Raw genomic sequence first — 22751 nt, forward strand, 5'->3', positions numbered from 1 at the left:
AGTTAACTTCATTTGTTCACTACCACTGTACTCTGTTTTTCCTCTTTGAATTTAATCCTAACTGTCTCTGTGTGGGAGCAGGCATAATTACTCCCATTGTACATGCAAGGGGATTGAGACTCAGAGAGGCTGAGAAACTTGCCGAGGCCATATGGCCAGTAAAAGGTGCAGATAGTGTTTGGACATGCATCTGCCTAATTCTAAAGACCATACTTTCTTTGTTAAATGTCTCTTAGAAGACAGGTTCTCTGATTCTTGAGGTCAGAAAGCCCACACTTCAGGGGTACAGTAAAAAAAAAGAAAGCCAGTAACCAATGGTGCATTGGAAGACTGAAGTGGCTGATAAAATGGTTTGCATCACTCCTCACACCTAGACCAGTGCCCCATGATAACAAAGCAATACTCATGCAGTTGTCCATTTTCATGTGCCTTATGTCAGTACAGTTTGATCTGGGTTGGGTGGAGAGCATACCACTGCCCACAGCAGATCACTGCCCCCTTGGGAAGTGTGTTGGACAGAAAGTCTGCCTTACGTGAAGCCTGTACCTGTCATCTTGTGGTTTCTCTGTTCTCACCCATTCCCTGTGCCTGAAGGGCCCTAAAGAACCAAACAGGACTGTTTGCCTAGCTTTAGAAGTCCTGTTAGTATAATTTCATCTTGGTTGTTCTCTTCTTTTTTAGGTAAATCATTATACTTTCTTTAACTGATCGTCATAATATGATTTTAAGTATTGCTTCTATCCTGTCACTCTTATTTATTTTAATACATGACAGTTTGTCTTAATTTGAATGTTAAATGCATAGAGCATAGCCTTCATGATGCTTGTTCTGGAGGCTGCTGTAGGAGTAGCCTAGCATGACATTACCATTATTGACACCACAGCATTACGCGGCCCACTCAGAGTCTGCTCTTCACTAAGAGTACCTCTTTGCTCAGGCTTTCTGGAGCTAATTGTTGGCCCTTACATATATCCTTGTTAAATTCCATCTAATGAGATTAACTCTAAGTACTGTGTTCAACTGATCCTCATAACCTGATTTTAGGTGTCTCTGAGTCACAGAGATCCATTTTTTGTGTTTTGTTTTTTGCTAGATCGTTTGTACTACCCTGGATAGTAACTGTTGACTCCTGTGCAGCACCATCCATGTATTTAGTGGGCATGTCCACTGTATCTTCATCCATGTCACTGCTGAGACTGTGGACTGAGACCAGGGGCAAGGAAAAAGCTCTTCACCATGTCCCTCCGTGTATTGTTTATTCACAGCTCCTCTGGTTATGGCTGTTGAACTAGTTATGAGTTCACCTAATTATCATTTCACCAACCCCTATTTTTCTGCTGTTTATTCACCAGGGCTCATTTGTTCATTCATAGATTTATTCCGTTAATATTTATTGAGCTCCTACTTTGTGCCAGGTGGGCCCTTTTGAAGGTTTCGCTAATAGATTAGATGGAGACTATGAGAGAAGGAGAGGCATCAGAGATGACTCCAAGTTTTTGACCTGAACAACTGGAAGAATAGAGTTGTCACTTACCAAGCCAGCTTAGCTAAGCCTGGTGGGAGCAGGTTTGAAGGCAAAACATTAATAGTTTGGTTTTAAACTTGTTAAATAGTAGATGCCTATTTGACATCCAAGTGTAGATGTAGAGTAGGCAATTGGCTATGTCTCTCTGGGGCTGGGGGAGAGGTCCAGGCTGGAGCAGGGACTATAGGTGTCTTCAGCTTGTGAACTGCCCAGTATCTGGAACCGTGAGACTGATGAGAGTATAGGTGGAGACAGGAGAGGTCAAAGGACTGAGCCCTGGTCACCTTAAACATCTGTGCAATGGGGATGAGCCAGGAGAGGACACTCAGAAAGAATGGCCAGTGAGGAGGGAGGAGAACCAGCATGGTGTCCCAGAAGTGAGGGATTCATGGTACAAGTGAAAGACCCACTTTGGTAGATGGCACTGAGAGGTCAAGTAACATGAGAACCAAGAACCGACCATGGAATTTGGCTACGTGAGGGTCATTGTAACCTTGACAAAGCTGTTTTGGTAGAGTGGTTCAGACAAAAGGGTGCAGTGGGAAACTTTCTCTGATTGCTGGCTGAGGTTCATGTCTGCTTTGCCAACCACATTTCAATCAGTCATGACAGTCTAGAAACCTTGTCAAAGAAGAGAATGAGATTATCTTCTCATAATTTGGGCTTTCTTCTGGATCCCCTCTAATAATACATTAGAGATTAAGTTTATAGTTGCAAAATCTTTTCCTTTTTGAAACACACAATGTCATTTGCCCCTTTCTAGGATCTCATTGCAGCTCCAGTGCTCCTCATCGTCTCTGTGGCTGAGCCGTGTCCATGCCCTGGGGCGGGTTCCTTGGAGCCCAGTCATCTGAACTCATTTGAAGGACTTAAGTGCAGTTGTATAACTTACTGCCTGTTTTGAATTTATAATCTCCTTCCTTTCCATTGATGTCCTTTCCTTTCTTCTTCCTAAGGTTCTCTCTTGATCTGGCAATAGATCCTTTTCTCTTTGGAGTCCCATCACCATCTTTATCATACTAATCCAGAGGGGAGTTTTTAAGATGCTTTGTGAATCATTATTATATCTGTGGTTCTTAACCCTGACTGCGTATCACATTCTCCTCTAGATGTTTTTTTGTTTTTCCTATTTAAGAGAAATCGTAATTTGGGTCTCCTATAATTCTAAGGGAATTAGTTTCTTACTGCGATAAAATTGTGACATTTATGTGACTTTCAGAATTATATTCACAAATCTGGTGAGCTGTCACTGTGCATTGTGTTACATAGTGAGACCTCATCAGATTTTTTTTCCTACCTTCTGTTGGAAGGAAGTTCCTGTATTGTACCATGAACTTACTGTTCCTCAAGGAGACCTAGTGGCCTACAGCACTGGTTCTTAAACTTGAGCATGCACCAGAATCACCTGGAGTGCTTGTTAAAACACAGGATACTGGGCCCCACCCCTGAAATTTCTGACTGGGTAGGTGTGAATTTGCATAGCAAACAAGCTCCAGGAGATGCTGAAGCTCTGGTGCTTTGAGAGCTGGGGCTCTGTGTTCTAGTGGGTAAATATCCTTAAGGTTGCACACAGAGCTTGTGTGAATTGGCAGAACCAGGAGAATAAGCATGACCAAGGGCAGAGATGAGGCAGGCACTTACTTGGTGGGTCCTCTCCCAGGCTCTGATAACCCTAAGCCTTGCAGAGGTAGATATTTTCATGTGTAACAGGCCTTACAAAGTCCTCACTCCCAAGTTGTGTTTTGATTTGAAGCGATATACTTGGATTGTTAACCCTTCTGTAAAAAGTGGCATGTAGCCTTATTTTTGGCCTTTCAAAGTTGGCTTGGAGAGCACTGCCCTTCCCCAGTTTGGAGGAGTAAATGTTGCTCCCCTTACCAGTAGTACTTGCACAATATTAATACTCCAGGAAAAAATGAAATGACAGCTAGATTGAACAGAGTTCCTGTCACAGCTTTATCTGACAAGTCTTTTGTTACATTTGAAAATAGAGGAGATGATTCCAGAAAAGAAATACTGATATGGGGGATTCTCTAAATTACTTCACACTTGACCAAATAAACAGAATTCCTCAAAGTCATTGAGATTCCCCAAAGTATTCATCAAAGAATCTTTGCACCACCCCCCACGTCCCCAGAGAGGTTAGAAAACCATGGCACCCATCTTTTATCTCCCTTCCCTTTCAAGACATTTTCTCCGAGACTGACCACCTTTAGAGCAATCCACCCTTTAGAACATTTCTAGGCATTGATCACTGGAGGAATATTTACAGAGATTTTTATTTTTCCATTCTGATTCATATATTATAATTTGTCATACATTTCTGTAACTCACAGGCTTCACTTCTTGATGTTGAAGAACATCAAGATTCTTTAGGGATATAAAGAGTATTTTCTAACATGTTAACTTTTAGAATTTAAATTCAAACCCACATTCTAGAGCTTCTTGGTAACACATGCTGGATAAAATTGTGAGCAGGATTTGTGGGGCCTAAACTCTCCTGTTGTTTATCAAATTCCATTTTCAGAATACTCAATGATTGGTCATAATTGGTCCTGAGCATGCTCCTGACCACCCTAAATGCTGCTAAGTATGAATGTTGCTTGTCTTTCTAGCCACTTAAGACCCTCTTAAGGCATGTTCCCTATAGACAAGAAAATAATAATTTCCATCAGGTTATCTTTTCATTTCACGTTCTCTGTTGCAGAAATATGTGAAAGGAGAATTCATATTTTTGCCTTGTAATCTGGTGTAATTACAAGCCATCTGTTCTTCTTTTTCTGCTTTTAAGAAGCAGTGTGGGGCCAGAGTAAAATTGTGCAAAGGAATTATGAGGCATTTATTAGCTCTTACTAGGAATAGGTGGAAACTTGTGCTCTACCTGTTTGTAAATCTTATGGAACTGACAACGTAGAGTTCATGTAAAATGCCCTGGAATTTGAGGCAAATTCTACGTTTGGAGGAAAATAAACCAACCTATATTTCTTTCTTGAGCCTTTTGCATGGCTGGCACTGTGTTGAAGTCTTGGGCCTACATTCTCTCTTTTAACCCATCCTCAGAGCAGCTCCATGAAGTGCTTTTTGATTGTCCCCATTAACATTGCAGGAACTTACCCAGAGTCTGCATGCATTGAGGTGCAGGGCAGGGCTTTGATGTCAGATCTGTGCTGTGGCCCCGAGTCCCTGTGCTCCCCACTCCTGCATCAGCTCTGCACAGGCCACAGGCCACCCTCTGGAGGAATGGCAGTCTATAGCTCAGCTTGAAATGAATAGTTTCTCGGAAACCATTAGGGAAAGTGTCTAAAGAAATGAAGTCAGTTTTTCTCTTTTTGAAGGGAGTGATGGAGGGCCTGGCCTGTTCATACCTGTACTCTTCATGCAATGATGGGTTTTAGTCTGTGATTCAGCCTTGCACACTACTTAAAGGTTCCAGTGGTGTATGTTAAAAATAAGCATTGCTTCATAATTCCATTCTGGTTGGCTTTTGCTTTATTCCCAGAAGCACTTTGCTTCCCTTTCCAAATCTTTTACAGAAACACTGGGAACTACTGTATGAGCATTCTAGGCCAAAAAACCCAAAACTTTCTTAAGTAGGAGACTAGAGACCATTTATTGAAGGACATCAGCCTCTCCCTCTATTTTTTCCTCCTTGTAGGAGTTTTCATCAAACCCGTTAGCTCTGCTTTTCCGTTATCTTTCTTTCTCATTCCATTGTGATTTGCTCCTTCCCCTTGTAGAATCTTTTCCCACCCATAGCAATAAATCTGTTAAGAAAAACAAAGAAGCAACTGGAAAGGTGTACATCCCTGACAGAGATCCCAGAACAGACACTAAATAGGAGAGAGGAAGTCCCTCCCCATCAATTCCTTTTCACTTCAGGCAAGTCACACCCTCCCCTGCATCCCTTTCAACTGGGAAAACTTGAGTTCAAAGGACTAATCATTCCATTTACAACCAAGGAAATTCCACACACTTTCTCTCAGCTGGGTGTGGATTCACATAGGCAACAATAGTAGTACAGCTTGTCCCACTGACTGGAAGGTGAGAAAATAAGCATTTGGCATGGATTTGTGGGCATTACTACCCATGTTCTGTGCCTACATGAGGCACCCTTGGTTGTAAACCACTGATTCTGGGGTATTTCTTATTCGGAGAACAGGGGTGCAAGTGAGGGGGTGGTAATTCCCCCTATAGAGAGCAAAGCAGACATCAAGTAATTTTCGTCATTAATGTATTTATTTTATTCATTTAACAAATACTCTTCACTGCCATTTATGTGCCAGGCTCAGTACTATGCATTGACAACCCAAAGGTAGCAAGAAGGCAGCTCCTCCCATGGGCAGCCTGGGGACAGTGGACTTAATGCAGCCTTGTGTTCACAGCCTGGATTGAATTCCATGGAAGAATCATGAGGAAAGTGCTATAGTGGCAGAGAGGAGCTGAGACCTGCCTAAAGGCGTGAGAATGCTTTGGGGAAGAGCTCACTGGTCACTAAGACATTTGCCTCAGGCAGCTGCACTGGGTGTCTCCATGCCTCTTGGCTCATACGGTGATGTCTATGTCTAATAGGAAATGTGCTCTCCTGTTCTCTACTCCAGAGCCACAGTGGATTTTAACCACCGTGCCAGTGTAGCCCACACTGAACTGCTGGACAGTATGAGGTGCCAGACTCAGTGTGGGCTCTTTTGTAACCTTTACTGGAGAGCAAACATTATGTGAGCAAATAGGATCCAAGAAAATGGTTGCAAACCAAAACACAACCAGCAGATGGGATCTTAAAGTAGAAGGCCTCTTAAAGAGGATCTAGTTGTGTCCACTCATTTTGCGTGGAGGGAAACTGACGCCCAGACAGGGGAGAAAGTGTAGCCCTCGTTAACTGGGGTGTCGCTAGAGAGATTCCAGACGTCCTGTGCCTGGCCATTCTCCATTTGTCATCAGAGGGCTTCTCCAGGCCTTCTCTGTGAGCTGCCATCTCAAATTCAGTCTGGCTAATTCTGTTAGGTTCTGTTGAACTAGTTATGGCAGAAACAAGACTAAGACTATAGAGTGTTCCTTGTACCTAGCCCGACAAGTACTGCCAGGTTGGAAAGACACCACACCAAACAAAACCCAGCCATGATAACCAGGGATCTTCTACAAGAGAAAGAGCACACTGAAGTTTCTCAGTGTTTCCAGAACACTGCATGGTCACAGTTTATGACTCCCTGGGTTGTCCTGAGAATTCAGTGCAATAGTGTACTGAAAGGGCTTGACGTAGTACCTGGTACACAGTCAGTGCTCACTGAATCTTAACTTGTTATTGCCAACTTGTTCACCCTTAGTAAGTTTTTACAATTAGATTAAGGTTATAGTGTATTCCAGTAGAATGACTGTGTACCCCCGACCCAGTTGCTGCTTAAGGGTATACGCCATTGTAAGAGTTTTCTTTTCTTGCATGGAACTCCAAGCTTGAACGGGCCAAAGGGGTTCAATTGACAAAATATTTGTGTTGACTTTTCTTTAGCTTTAACTCTCCCAATAGGATTGCTAACGTCAGGAAACCCCTCTTCCTGCCCCCACACCCACCCCACCTTCAGTGTGATTTATCGCCATAGTCCTCTGCTGCATTCTCTTCTCCCCCCTCTCCTTGTTCCCTCTCTCTGACCAGCTCTCCTGTCCCTCGTCCTTCTGAGGTGGGGCTTCTGCCCCTGCACTGCACTCTTGTCTCAGCAGAGCGCCACACAGTGTCAACATCAACGCCTGGACTCCCCGTGCCTCCCTTCAAGTGTGGAGTCAAGGCAAGGGGAGCCCAGGGCAGGGGCTGGGTGACCCTGGTCAGAATCCTTGGTTTAGTCACCTGGTACTCATGGGGCAGACACAGCTGCCATCGGTTGTCCTAGAGGGAGGGATTAGGGGGCCAGTTCTCAACTATCGTGGAGGAAATTCCAGGCTAGGCAGCCTTAAATATTCCCCCACGTGGGGTCTGGACATGTGTCCTAAGTGGCCCTCCACGGGGAGAGTAGTAGCAGTAGGCTTTGGAGTCTAAGGTCTGGATTTGATTCCTGGGTCTGCCTATATTATACTGGACTAGCCTTTACCTTCTCTGATTGTACTTCCCTATCTGTAAAATGGGAGTAATAATTGTGCCCCTTCACAGGCTAGTGGCAGGGATTCAGTTGAATACTATAGGTAAACCTCAGCACAGTGCCTCAAACATAGGTGCTCTGTGATAGGCTTTTGCTTTAAAAACCATGTGGCTTTTTGACTTCAGGCTGTAACATATATGTAGTTTGTTTTCATATGAAAATACTTAATATTTTTCCTAAAACCTTTTAGTAGGTTTTAGGAAATGATAATTGCCATGCATTCTTATGAAGATATTCAGGAGGTGTGTCTCCCAAGTGGGTATCAGGAGGGATTGAGTTATCCTCAGCACTGATTCATTCTCATCTATGGACTCTGAATTGGCCTTTCTTTTTTTTATTGGCAACTACCAAACTTAGAGCCAAATGTTGCAGGTCTATGGTAGGGATTTTGCACAGACCGAACACTGGCTTTTTTTAATGTTTTTACTCCTGTTTTGTTACCTATTTCCTCCATTTTTAATCTTTGCCTTGTTAATCCTTAAAGCCAAGTGGGACAGCCCCATGGACATGGCTGAAACTACTCACATGCCTTGGGCATCACCCTTGCTGTCCCTCCCACATCCAAGCACATATTCTTAGTTCTGTCTTCCGAGTATCTCTGGAATCTTCCCCTTCCTCTTCACCCATCATCACCTTGTCTTTCATTGGGTGCTTATGGTGGCACTGAGCCTGTCCACTCGGCCCTGGTGTCTCCTGTCCACCAGCTCCTGCTCCACATACCTACCGGAGGGAGCCCTGCAGCCTGCAGGTCCCCTTGGCCCCCTTGGCTGGTCCAGGTCTCCTCTGCTCTGGACCCTCCTGCCATGTTGGCCTGCTGTGCTGACATTGCTGTTTGCCCATTATCAGACTCTTCTCTGTCCCCAGAGCAAGGGGACATTTGGGCCTCTTTCCCCGTGTGGACTTTCTCCCCTCCTTGCCCTGTTCCTCAGGACTTAGCTGAGACGCCACAGCTCAGGCAGGGTTGTCTCTTGGCCTCCTCTGGTCCCTGTGCAGGGCCTGTGGTCACACTTCTTCAGTGTTCTGTTGCTTCTTCTCCCTCTCAGGATCCGGCCGGTGCCCCATAAGGCTCAGCGGGTGCTCAATGAATGAATGAGGGAGAGAGTATCTCAGGGTTCTGAACCTGCTGCTGAGATGTCAGCATGTGTGAGAAATGTTAGCATTTTCACCTTTATTTTATACTTAATGTAAACTTAGAAGACAAGATGTGCCATCCCTGAAGACTTGTAGTTGAGGTTAAGTTGCAGCTTTGGAATTCTTAGGAAAGAGGTGGGAAAAATCAGCATGCTCAGCTGACAGTGTGTTTAGGCTGAGGTATTCCTAGAATCTTTGTATTCCCTTTTTGTACGATATGGAAAAAGACAGGTTGCCATTGGCGATGATATAGTTTTCCCCCCTGCAGAATAAGGAGGAGGTTGTCTGTGATGCCTCAGTGTCCTCGGCTGCCCTGGGATGGTCTTTTCTCCCTTTGCAGAGAGAGGGCTGTGGGTTTGCCTCATACTCAGCTCACTGGTCCTGTCGTTTGTGCATTCCTTTCTTCGGTTCATGAAATGTTAGGCACTTTCTGTGAGCTGGTACTATGCTAATCCCTGAGGTTAGGGAACCAGCTGAGGTACCCACCCTGTCTGTACCAGGGAGCTAACAGTCTAGCAGGGGAGGCCCCTCCATGGACTTGCCGTTTAGTGCAGAAATAAATAAGCACGTGAAGCATGTGCCTGATCCAAAGGAGGGAGTGACACACTGTTCAGAAAAGCTCCACAGAGATGTCCATGCTCAGGTTAGGGTTCAAGGATACATAGGAGTTCACTAAGCAGAGGAGCACTGAGGTGCACTGGAAGCAGAGGGCAGAAACAGCCTTGCCCTGGAGCAGTGAGACAGTGGGGAGCAGGGCTCATGCGTTCTCAGAGCCCCAGCAGGAGTGCACTGCTCGCCTTTATGTTGGTGATCCCTCTAGCAGGGCAATGGGAGGTCATCTGGGCACAAGAGAAGTACCCCTAACATTTCAAGTGGGAGATGATGTGAGCAGAGGAACAAGAGAGGACAGCTGTGTTCAGCTCTTTAAGAAGTAAAAGACAAGATGGACTGCAGGGGTTAGGGAAAGGAGGAGTTAGGGTTGACTCCCTGGTTTTTGGCTGAAATTTCTGGGTGGAGGGGGCTGGAAGCTGGACCAGACCCTGGCCTTGTTGATTCACAACCCAGGACCTGGGATGTGAAGTTTTCCTAGTAGCCTTTTACCAAGACGTAATGGTCTGTGTAAAATGAGCAGCTCTGGCCTGAGAAAGAAGTGAGGCTGTGTTGCTCTCCTCAGAAGAGCTGGAGAGTTTATCTGCTGAGAGCTGAAATAACCTTCCTCTAATTAAGAAGTGGAGGCTGGGCTGCTGGCAGCAGTAAGAGGCACCTTTTTCTTTTTTTCCTGTGTACTCATGGGAGAAAAGCAGCAAAGCTTTTGAGAGCAGGGAATTTTAGAAAGGCAAAATACCTCTGATTAGTGTGGGAGTCGGAGAGCGCTCTTACTGGAGAACTCAGAAGCACTGGCTGCAGAGGGAGAACCCCACTGGGGGAGGGCACTGCAGCCTTCCCCCCACCCGCCAAACTGTCGAGTCTGGCAGAAATCCTGGGAAAATTTGAGCACCAGAGTAAGATTCAGTGACTTATTAAAAAAAAAAGACATTTAATCAGTCTGTTTATAATCAAACTTACACTAGACTATTTATGATCAAAGTTATAAAATGAGAAAATATCAAATTGGACCTTGCTATTTAATTCTTTAGCAAGTAATTATTACATAGTATCAGATTGGTCAAGCATTTTTATTTGTTTGTTTTTACTATTTTAAAAAGTACTTTTGCTAATGAAGGAAGGGGTAGCAGAGAACTTGATTTGACTGAGGAGTTAGAGTTGAACGCCTGCAGGAAACCCAGTAAATATGTGTGACACACATTCACCGCTTTAGAGGGGTCTGATTCTGCCATCCATGGAGCCTCAACAGGCCCGTGATGGAATCCACAGGATTGGTGAACTTGATGGGGAAGAAAGTTGCATCTTTATTTTGACCAAATACTAATAAATTTGTTTTTTATTATGAATGAAGTATTCAAAATACAATAGTCTTAGCAATATATGTCAACACTGGAAATCATAGCACACTTCAGATTATATTATATTTGTGGCATATAAGTGATAACATCATTTCTGCTTATCACTACTTTGTATTTGTAGTAATTATTAGATCTACTCGTGTGTGACAACAGCAAATGCCATAATAAACAAATACATGCAGTACTATATATAAATTTTTAAAAATTTAGATAACCATACTTAAGTACATTTTTTTTCAGCCCTATGCATTGCATTTCATGCTTTTAAAAGCATTGTTCTGAACACGTATCATCAGCTTCACAGCTGGCCAAAGAGGGCCATGGCACATGAAAGGTGAATAACCTCTGGCTAACATTGTGTAGTTGTGGCATACAACCTCCACCTGGTGGCAGCATACTCCTTAAAGGTTAAATCTATAATCAACAATTGTGAAGCAACATAAAATAACAGTATACTTAAATATGGTTTTTAAACATTTTTTACCACAGCCCACAGTAAGAAATCAGTTTACATCATAACTCAGTATATTTAGACAATTAGTTTCACAAAACAGTATTTGACCTTACCGTGTGACAGATGGTATCTGATAATATAATAATAATAATAATAATACCATTATTATTCCATTCCAATATTCAGTTTTTTCTCATTTAGTTAAAATGCTGGCTGCAGTGTATTAAACTGCAGTTCAGTGGGTCCCACTGCACTGTTTGACATCATAGGAACCCTTGCATCATACTTCACGATTTATCACCCAGTGAACTTCACTTTGGTCTCCCCCAAAATCCCCACACATCTTCAGGGATGTAATACTTATATTTTAAATAACTGTCCACAAATATGAATGTATTTTTACCCAGCATTTAAAAAAATGTTTCTTATTGGTATATAACTTATATAGTGAGATGAACTGATCTTGGGCTAATACCCTATCAAGATACAGAGCACTGCTGTTACCACACAAGGTTCTTCTGTTGCCTATTCACAGTCATCTCCTTACTAGGCAATCACTATTCTGATTGCTTTGACCATAGATTTAGTTTTGTTGTCCTAGAAATTTATGTAAGTGGGATCCTACAGTATGTATTCTTTTAGCCTAGCTTCTTTTGCTCAACATAATGTTGAGATTAGTCCTTGCTGAGTGTTAACAGTAGTTGGTGAGGAGCCTTCTACTGAAGGGGAATATATCATAGTTGATTTAGTTTCCTGTTGCTAGACTTGGGTTGTCTTCTGTTTTGGCTACTATGACTAAAACTTCCACAAACATTTGCACACACATATTTCTGGGCACCTAGGTTTTACCCCTCTCTCGGTAAATGCCTAAGGTGGAATTGCTAGCTCAGTTAGTAAATAACTGTATTTACTAGGAAAGTGAGCAGTTTTTTACCAAAGTGGTTGTACCACTAGCAATGAGAGTTTGGGTCACTCCACGTCCTGAGCAACATTTGGTGTGTCATTGCTTTTAATTCTAGTCATTCTGGTAGGCAGGTAGTAGTGTCTCTTAGAGGTTTTAACTTGTATTTGCTCAGTGGCCGATGGTGAATACTTTTTTCATGTGTTGTTTTTTATTTTATTTGGGAAGTGTCTTTTCAAGTTGGGTTGTTTGTTTTTTAAATACCTACTTGTAGGAGTTCTTAACATATTTTGGATGCTGGTCCTTTATGTCAGATACAAGTATTTATGGATATTTTCTCCCAGTCTGTGACATACATACTTACTTTGTTAATTGTGTCTTTTGATAAGCAAAAATTTTAAATTTTGGCCAAATCCAATTTAACATGTTTTTTTCTCCTGTATTTAGTACTTCCTGGGTCCTGAGAAGTCTTTTCCTACCCCTAGATTGGGAAGATAGATTCAGTTTTTATGTTTAGGTCTATGATCCATCTCAAATTAAATTTTGGTTATGGTGTGAGGTAGATGTCGAGTGTTATTTCCTTGAATTATAACTTAAAATTTTAAAAGAAAAAAAAACCCTGCTTAGCCAAAGAGGTGCAAAAGTGACTATTCCCTATGGACCATAAACTGATTCTTTGGGCCTCTGAGACCATCCCCTACCTCCAGTTCCTTTCTAAGCTAGTTCATCCACAATTACCTTGAGAGTCTCAGAAATTACTTTACTCAGAAAGTACCAGGATTTATAAGGCTACAACTTTTTACGGAGTCTGAATCTGTGCCACAGAGTTGCTAGCCACATGTGGCTGTTTAAATTAAATTAAAATGAAATAAAATTTAAAACTTGGCTTCTTACTCATAAGAGCCATGTTTCAAGGTGCTCAGTAGTCACATATGGCTCTTTGTTACCCCGCTGAACAGGGAAAGGCAGCAGGCTTTGTCCAGTTTCATAGTATATTTTAGTGAAACTTAGTTTGTTTTGGTAACCATCATTCAGCATCTACCTTCCTTTCCTTGGTTCTTTTTCATTCATCCGTGCTTCCACCTAGAAGAGAGAATTCCCCTGGCTGTCCGTGGAGTCGTTCTTCTAAGGAGCCTATCTTAGACTGACCTATTTAACTTCTCTCCATGTGTGATAGTCTTCCAAGTGCCACTAGGGGCCTGAGCATTCCCCTTCAAGGTGTGGCCCAGTTTTGTCCTTTCTATTTTGATTAAAATTGTATTTCTTCTTAGCATTTCTACCATAAATATTAAACTTGCAAAAAGCAGAAGATTATGGCTTATATCCCTGTCCCATATTAACATTTCTGTCCAATAATGAACTGTCTTGCCATTATCATCAGCAAGCACAGAGGAATTTGAGAGATTCTCTCTCATTGTTCGCTGGGCATGAGCTAACTCCACCATTACTGCCTTTCAGTGTGGGAATTTTGCTGTCCTGGTGGATCTTCATATATTGCCGCAAGGTTCCAACAAAGATACCAGCTGGTTTTCTGAACAGAAGAAACAGGTACCACAAAATTTTTCACTATTTAAATGTGAGTAGCTGTTGCTAGAAGACGTGTTAGCTCTTTCCAGCTTCCATTTTCTTTAGTGGGCAAAAATATTGAACAGTGTCTAACCCTTGCAGGATAGTTGTTACATTTCCAATGACAGACATCTGCCTACTTGTTTTCTTTTAACTTTCAGAAACAGACACATCCTTATATTTCCTATACCATTCTATTACTTAAACCAGAAATGTCCCACCTCTTTGTTTTTGGGGAAGGGGCTCTCTATGTTTGAAAAAGGAGACATTGAAGTGACTATTCCAGGTAAGCAGGGATTTAACCTGACTGGCTATGAAGGAAGGGTGGAGCACCTGGAGCAGGTGTGGCGTTAACACAAAGCTGATCTTTCACACCTATCCTAAGTTCTCATCTTCTACACTTTCATCTCCCACCATCCTTTTATAGCACAGGCCTCTGACAGTAAGCACAGAGATGTTTGACTCTGCTCCTTCACTCATGGAGGTCAGTCAGTGAAGGCGATGAATGGTTGTATGACTGGGAGCATAAGGTTTGGCCCCCCTGGGCCTCCTTACCTGCAGATGAGGGGGTTCAGCCAGGGGCTGGCTGAGTCGCTCTTGGTTTCCATGCTCCTACTTGAATACTGCTGGGGCAAAGGGTGAGAAGATGCACCCTAGCTCTCGGGATGTGCTCTACTTCCATCTCTAGACCCCTGGGGATAGATTTGGAGGAGGGATCATGAGGCAGTGGTTTGCACATAAGTCTCAAAACATTAGAACACTTGTGTCCTCCATGATATTTGTCACACAGCTTTTTAGAGCCAGAAATGAAAATAAGTTTTATTAAAAGCAGAAGAAACCAGTGATGGTGGCAACAATAACAACAACCAAAAAAACCCCTTTCCTTTGATAACTGGTTTCAATCAGCTTTTGAAGATTATTAGAAAAAAAAAAAATCTCCCCAGGAGAAAATGCGTAAGTAATACATTTTCAGTCGAAAGAGAATAATCTTATCAGAACTTTGCTGTCATAATTTTGCGAAGGATAGCTTGTGTCCTGAACCTGGGAGGACGACATAAGATTTGATATGATGGGATTTGTCCTTCAGGCTTAGAGCCACGGACTGCCCTCTTCAGGTCTTAATATTTAGCAGGCTGGCATTTCCTACTACAATTCAACTTCCATGTAATTCCAAGCTTTGGCTTATCAACACAGGTCCCCATTGAGACAGGGACCGTGGGTGTAGTCAGAGTAGGGTGAGGGCCTCCGGAAAAAGCAAGGCAAGATATTTGCAATCAGAGCAATGTAACTACATGCAAGGAAGCCCCCTACTAAAACTCTGTGTTAAATCTTCAGCTCTAGAGTCATTCTTCAGTGAGATCAGTTGGTATACCCCAGATAAAGAAGAGTAGCACATGTTTATTTTATGCTAATTACTTATAATCATGTGTAAGATTCACTTTAACATGCTAAAAGGCCCAGGCCTATGTGCTGTCTTTCCTCCTTCAGATCTGATGAGGTGATTTTGCAAACTGGGCAAACTAATCTAGCAGGCAGGCCCAGCCAGAACAGTAAAAGGCAAGAAGGATCCACCTTAAAGATAAGATTACACTTACTCTTTAGCAAACAATGCCTCAGCCTACCTTCTGGTCAGGCTGAGCAGGTGGCCTTGTTTCATATGCCCCCAGACCAAGATGCTGGTATCTCCCGGGGGGGGGGGGAATCAACAGAGCAGGAGGTCACTTGTATCAAATTAATTGTAAATATCCTAGGACCAATTAATAAGTCCACACCCCTAAGCTTTTTATCATGTTCTTGAAAAATCCTTAACTGCCTATAGAACCCCCTAGACAATGCACCACTACAAACTCTCTTGTTCCCTCCTGGCATGAGCCAGGAGCTCTGTCCTCTCACTTTATTTCTAAATAAAAGCCTGTTCCTTGCTCTCCTACCTTGAGTGTTTGTGAAGCTCATTCTTCGGCTTTGTGAACAAGAAGCCTGGCATCACCATGATTCAAGGCAGTTCATTTATTTCCCCAAAGTGATTAATTTCACTTAAGGGGACCTCATCCAAAGGCTTCTGATTTAACTTCCATCAACAGCATTCTAGAATCCACTGTTCTAGGCTCAGGTTTTTCTGTCTCCTCTCTGAGCTTTACCACTTCAGCTTCTGCCTTTCATGTTGATATTTAGTCAGTTTTGCCAAGAGTCAGTTGATTTGGAAGGCTTTAAAATAAAGCTGCGAGTATATGAATCACCTCCTCACCAAAGCATGAGGCTAGATGTTTCCAGGGTGCCCGGTGCAGCTGCGCTGCTCCACCTAGTACCTGCACCCGGGCAGGGCAGCAGGCATGACTCAGCAGGCATGGAATGCACGATCAGGTCTGCAGAGCCCGGCCACAGCGGCGGCTGCACAAGGGGCGGTGAGCCTTCCTCTCAGAGCAAAGTCGGTGGTTTGCTGCTCGTACCTTCCTTAAGTTATTCCTTGAAAATATGTTCACTGACATTAAAATTGTTCTTAATTGTGTGTGTGTGAGAGAGAGAGAGAGAGAGAGAGAGAGAGAGAGAGAAAAGAGAAAAGGTAGTAGAAGGAAGGAAAAGACTTTAGCCTCTATTCAGTGCCTCAGTGCTTTTTAATTATTAGATCATCTCATGGTTGGGATTTCATGAGCAATCACTTTGATTGCCTTTTAGCAGTCACTTTATATAGTGAAAGTCTTAAGAATATCCAGTTCCTTTCAGAAAAAGGAACTAATTACATGTATTACACGTACGTTTATTTTGAGTCCAGCACGAGTAGTCTTTGTACCCAAACAGTCAAACTCAAACTGTTCCATTTGTAAACTGGAGAAAGCAAACATGAGCCTGTTAGCTTAGAGAAACCATATGTGTGTCTCTCTCCTTGCTCACTGACTTTGACTTGGTCCTCAAACCTGCCCCTGCAGCTTACCCAGAGTTTGTCTTTTCTCGCATTGCTCCTGAAGAAGTGCTTCGCTGAGTGTGGTCAGTTACTAGGGTATCTTGACCACACTGCACATGGTCCACCTTCCATTTGTCAAACCTGACTCATCGAAGGAAAGCCTTGTAACTATAGGAATAAAGTTATGTGTATGGGTCTAGCTTTATTTTTGTCTTACTATTTTTAGTTCTTGCCTTATAGGGCATTTATGGCCCTAATTTAACAATCCTTGTTTCCATGTATGTCTTTCACATACTTTCTAGCTCAGTCATAGTTGAACCCTGCATGTGAAGCAAAATTCTTTAATTGTTAAAACAACATTACAAGGCAAGGCTGCCTTTCTGTTGTGTGAACAATGCCAAAACACTCAGCTGTAAACGGATATCTCTGTATGGCACAAGGCACTGCATCTTTGGGCTGCAAAGTGAGAGCAGAAGGCCAGTGTTTGTATTTTATCTTGGAATTTGCATTTGTGAATCCAACCAAGGGTTTTCTATACTGTTTGAGAAATACATGCATTTGCAAGAAAACAAGTTTGATGATCATTGCCCTTTCAAATGGCTTAAAACTTTGTTCTGGGTTCACCTTAGGAAGATTCTAAGAGATCAACATCAGATGGCATTGCAAGAAACCAGTGAAACAGGTTTTGACCTCAGCAACTCTGAGCCTTCTGCAGAGTCGGGGAATTGAACCAGAATTATCGGTCCTTACACATCGGTTCTTAACTTCAATTTAAGAAATGGAGATTTGTGTGCAATTTTTGCCTTTCCCTACATTAGGCTACATTTTTCTGGTAGTGTAGCTGAAATGGGCAGTGTCTTCCCATTGTGTGGTTAGACTTTTAAAGGTTTGTTTTTCCTTTTATAAATAACCCACACATAAAACAATACCTCCAGAAATTTGCTAGAGGTATGGTATGGTATATTGACATTAAATTAAAACCATGTGTTTCTGTGACCTAATAAATATTAATCTACTTTAGAGAAATATGAGAAGTTCAGTTATTTTCACCATTAGTAGGTGAATATCGTGCAGTTTTCACCCAAGCAAATGGGCATATACAATATCAACAAGAGCCTGGAAGAAAATCGAATGACTGATTTCCAGTTCTCTCTTTGGCATACGACTCAGTGCTGTTTCTTGTTCAGTAGATTTGTAAACCTGTTTACAAATAGGCTTAGAGATATTAATGAATGATGTCAGAAACTAATGAATGATGATTTTTAGTTTTACAAAGGGTTTTGAACCAAATTTGAAAAATGGGAAATTTCTGCATAAAAATTACTGTGTCTGGCTCCTCTTGAACAAATCAGAAGAGCTAATGACACTGCCTTGTATCCCCATGTGACAACAGTCCACTGAAACCATGGGGGGTTGCCCCTGTTGACTGAGCTGGGGCCAGGGTTCCCCCTGAATATTCTCTGGCTCCTGGCTACTTCCCTAGTCTACTCTCCCTTGCATGGTCACACTGGCATTTCACTGGGACCCTTTCCACCAGCCAGCATTGGTTCTCTTTGGTGTCTCTCTTCTGTCTGTCACAGTACAACTAATTGATTTGTAAGAAAACAATATTTATCTTACTGATGGCTTTACCTTGCCATCCTAATTTTTGCATTAAAATAAGTGTTTTTATCTTCCTTTTAGAAAAGTGAAACTGAGGGAGAGGTAATTGAATATCGCAAATCACAGAGTGAGTCAACCTCATAGTTGGAAACAAACAACTTCACTAGCACGTTTAAATCTGCAGCATTACCCACAAGCACATATAGCATTCCTTTCAGTATTGATGGCTAAATAAAAAAGCAAGCAAAACAAAATGGTCGATGTTGACTTCTTAGTATGCATGATGTTAACTTTTTTTGCATTGCATTAAATTAGAAAATTATGTCTGATTTTTAAATTTAGGAAGTCTGTTTATTGTTAAGAGAAACTATTGATTCAAGAGTTAAAGAGTACTTGGAAGTTCGTAAACAGCACAGACCGTCAAATGCAGAATTCACAAGATCCAGTCCCTTGTCCTTAAAAGGTAGGTACAGAGTAATTTTATTTTGGATAAAATTTCTGCTTTGTAGAGATGGCAATTATGTTTGACTCTGACTGTTGTGTTAATACAGTGATACACTTAAAAACTATGTTCTAATGAAGATGCTTTGTTTTGGATAAAGAAAAATTAACCAAAGAGCTTTGAATTGTAGGCAAAATGTATAAAAATAGAAAATAAAGCATTCCTATGGACTCTGTAAGGACTTTAAAGGATTTTTTTCTTGACAAATAGTTTTACAAATGGATTTATTTGAACACTGACTTGATTTGGGTTTTTCTACAATGCTTTCATATATATTACCCTGTTTTATAGGTTCTCAATTTGGGATTATTTTGTCCCAGGGGACACTTGGTAATATCCTCTGTTTTGGTTGTCATACTGGGTCAGGAGGGGTGGCAGAGAGCTACTGGCATCTAGTGAGGGGTGGCCAAGGTTGCTCTAAATATCTTACAATACACAAGATAGCCCCTTGTGACAAAGTATTATCTGGCCCAAAATATTAAGGGCACTGAGGTTTCATTTTGAGTAACACTTTGAGAATGGTAATGTCTTTGAGTTATAGGTGAAAAAGGTGAGCGTCTGCAGGAGTAAGGGGCTTGCACAAATAAAAGAGCATCTTCTTGAGGACAGAAATGTTCTCATCTTTTGGGCATCTTCCCCTGCATCCTCCCCCTCCTTAGCCCAGGCCTGATACACAGATTTACTATATGTTGAATGAAGGAGTCCCGTGGTGGCAAGTGGCAGAACCTGACCCCAGACCCAGCTCTTCTGACTCCCAGACCACTGTTCTTTCCACTCTGTCACTGTTGTGTTTTTAATATGTATAGTTTCAGTTAGCATCGTAGCACTCTTTGTGGGGCAAATAGTCAAGCTTGTGTTCATCCTCAGAGGATAGTGCTGGACTGCTGCAAACTCTATGATACTAATGCAGCTCCTCTTTAAGTAAAGAATTGTGTCAAGTGCCCCCTTTGGAAGGCATACTTATTCTGCAGTGTTCACCTGGGCACAGCTGATAAGTAGGCAGGCAGATTAATTTTGCTCAAACTGAAAGCCTCAAACAAATGGAATTTTCAGTTTAAATAGTATTTACTAGATGACATTTTCTGGTATTTCTTTTAGTAGTAGTATAAATCTTAAGAAGAGCCATAGGAGCCTGCATCCTTTGTACCCTGGCAGACCTGGCTAGTCGCAGTTTCTAACTGGTTCAAAAGGAAAAGGAACAGAGGTTCAAAGACATCCATACCTGGTGTGGAGGTGGCTTGGTTGGTGCTGATTATCAACCAACTAGCCCTTCCCCTGCCTTCCTCTACTACTGAGTGGGGAAAGCTAAATACTGAGTTTCCCAGCCTCTCTCTCAGGTAGGGAGTGTGTGTTGTTCAAGTCACAACATGAATATCGAAGCCCTTCTTGAGTTTACATGGGCAAGAAGTTTGTTTTTAAACAGGAAAGTGATCTTACTGTACATAGAATTTTATAACCTGTTTTTTTCCACCTAACAACATAAAACACTTATGTCACCACTTTTTAATATTGTGGTAAATTATACATAACATAAAATTTAACATTTTGAACATTTGCAAGTGTACAATTTAGTGGCATTAAATATATCCACATTGTTGTGCAGCCATCCCCTCTTTTCATCTCCAGAACTTTTTATCATCCCAAACTGAAAGTTTTCACCCATTAAACAAAAACTTCCGTTTACTCCCTCCCCCAGGCCCTCGTAACCACAATTTTACTTTCTGACTCAGTGAATTTATTACTCTAGGTACCTTATAGAATGGAATCATGTAGTATTTATCCTTTTGTGTCTGGGTTATTTCACTTAGCATGATTTTTTCCAAGTTCACCCATGTTGTAGTAGATGTCAGAATTTTATTCTTTTTTAAGGATAAACAATATTCACACATATCACATTTTGTTTATCTGTTTATGTGTTAATGGATAGTTGGGTTATTTCCATCTTTTGGCTATTGTGAATAATGCTATTATGAACATTTGTGTAAAGATATCTGTTCAAGCCCCTGCTTTCAGTTCTTTGGGTATATTCCAGAAGTAGAATTGCTGGATCATATGGTAATTATGTTAAAAAAAATTTTTTTTGAGGACCTGCCATACTGTTTTCCACAGCAACTGCTCCATTTCACATTCTCTTCAACAATGCACAAGGATCAACCTTGCCAATACTTATTTTCTGTTATTTTGATAATAACCATCCTAATAGATAGGATGGGTATCTTATTGTGGTTCTGATTTGTATTTCCCTAATGAGTAGAGGTGCTGACCATCTTACGTGCTTATTGGCTATCTGTATATCTTCTTTGGAGAAATGTCTTCGTCCTTTGCCCACTTTTTAAATTGGGTTGTTTGCCTTTTGTTGTTGAGTGTAGGAGTTCTTTATGTATTCTGGATATTGATCCCTTATCAGGTATGTTATTTGCATATATTTTATCCCGTTCTGGTTGCCTTTTCACTCTTTCAATAATGTTTTTTGATATGCAAGCATTTTAGTGTAGCAAATTTATTGATTTCTACTTTTGCTGCCTGTGCTTTTGATGTTATATACAGGAAATCATTGCTGAATCCAAGGTCATGAAACTTTCTCTTCTTTTTCTTCTAAGAGTTTTATATATTTAGCTTCTACATTTAGGTCCTTGATCCATTTTGAGTTAATTTTTATATGTAATTTAGATAAGGACTCAAATTCATTCTTTTGCATATGGCTACCCAGTTGTCCCAGCACCATTTGTTGAAAAGCCTGTTATTCCTCCCACTGAATGGTCTTGGCACCCTTACTGGAAATCATTTGACCATAAATGTAAGGGTTTGTTTTTGCATTCTCTATTCTGTTCCATTGTTCTATGTATATCTCTTTATGCCAGTACCATACTATTTTTATTGCAATAGCTTGTGGTAAGTTTTTTTAAATGAAACATAGTTGATATACAGTATTGGCTTCAGAAGTATAACACAGTGATTCAACAATTCTGTACATTAGTAAAGGCTTATCTGACTAAGTGTAGTTAACATACAAAGAAATTACAGTATTATTGACTGTATTCCCTATGCTGTACTTCCACCCCTGTGACCAATTTATTTTATAATTTGAAGTTTGTACCTCCTTATCCCCTTTGCTTATTTTACCCATTTTCCCAACTCACTCTGACTGTTAACCACCAATCTACTCTCTGTGTTTATGAGTCTATTTTTGTTTTGTTGGTTCTTTTGTTTCATATTTTGGTTTCCACATATAAGTGAAATCATACGGTATTTGTCTTTTTCTGTCTGACTTCTTTCACTTAGCATACTACCCTCTAGATCCATCCATGTTGTCACAAATGGCAACATTTCATTCTTTTTTATGGCTGAGTAATATTGCACTGTATGTATATGTGTGTGTGTGTGTGTTGAAGTGTGTGTGTTGAAGTTGTTTCCATATCTTTGCTATTGTAAATAATGCTGCAGTAAACAGTAGGGATGAATATCTTTTGAATTAGTGATTTTGTTTTCTTCAGGTAAATTGCCAGAAGTGGAATTTCTGGGTCATGTGGTATTTCTATTTTTACTTTTTTGAGAAAATGCCATAGTACTTTCCGTAGTGGCTCTACCAGTTTACATTCCCACCAACAATGCATTAAGTTTTCCTCTTCTCCACATCCTTGCCAACATTTGTTATTGCTTGTTTTTTTTCCTTTATTAACTATTCATATTTATGTGAAATGATATTTCCCTAATAATTAGTGATGTTGAGCATCTTTTCATGTGTCTGTTGGCCATCTGTATGTTTTCCTAGGGAAAATGTATGTTCATGTCCTCTATCCATTTTTTAATTGGATTATTTGGTTTTTTTTGTTACTGTTATGTAAGTTCTTTATAAATTTTGAATAATAACCTCTTATCAGATATATCATTCGCAAATATATTCTTCCATTCAATAGATTGCCTTTTCATTTTATTGATGGTTTCCTTTGCTGTGCAGAAGCTTTTTAGTTTGATGCAATTCCTCTGGTTTATTTTTGCTTCTGTTCCCCTTGCCTGGGGAGACATATCCAGAAGAACTAATGCCAGTGTTTAACAGTTTACTGCCTATTTTTTTTCTAGGG

The 22751-nt window shown here is 41.2% G+C and overlaps 1 protein-coding gene across 1 annotated transcript in view; it reads left to right on the forward strand.

The window, feature by feature from the left end:
* Positions 1-22751, forward strand: part of SLX4IP (SLX4 interacting protein) — a 215876-nt gene that overhangs the window by 114028 nt on the left and 79097 nt on the right. Inside the window, 2 exon segments of the mRNA XM_073236941.1 lie at positions 13559-13648; positions 18510-18630. Of these exon segments, the coding sequence (XP_073093042.1) occupies positions 13559-13648; positions 18510-18630 (211 nt within the window).

This window comes from Manis javanica, chromosome 5 (genome assembly GCF_040802235.1).
Source record: "Manis javanica isolate MJ-LG chromosome 5, MJ_LKY, whole genome shotgun sequence".
Taxonomy (NCBI): domain Eukaryota; kingdom Metazoa; phylum Chordata; class Mammalia; order Pholidota; family Manidae; genus Manis; species Manis javanica.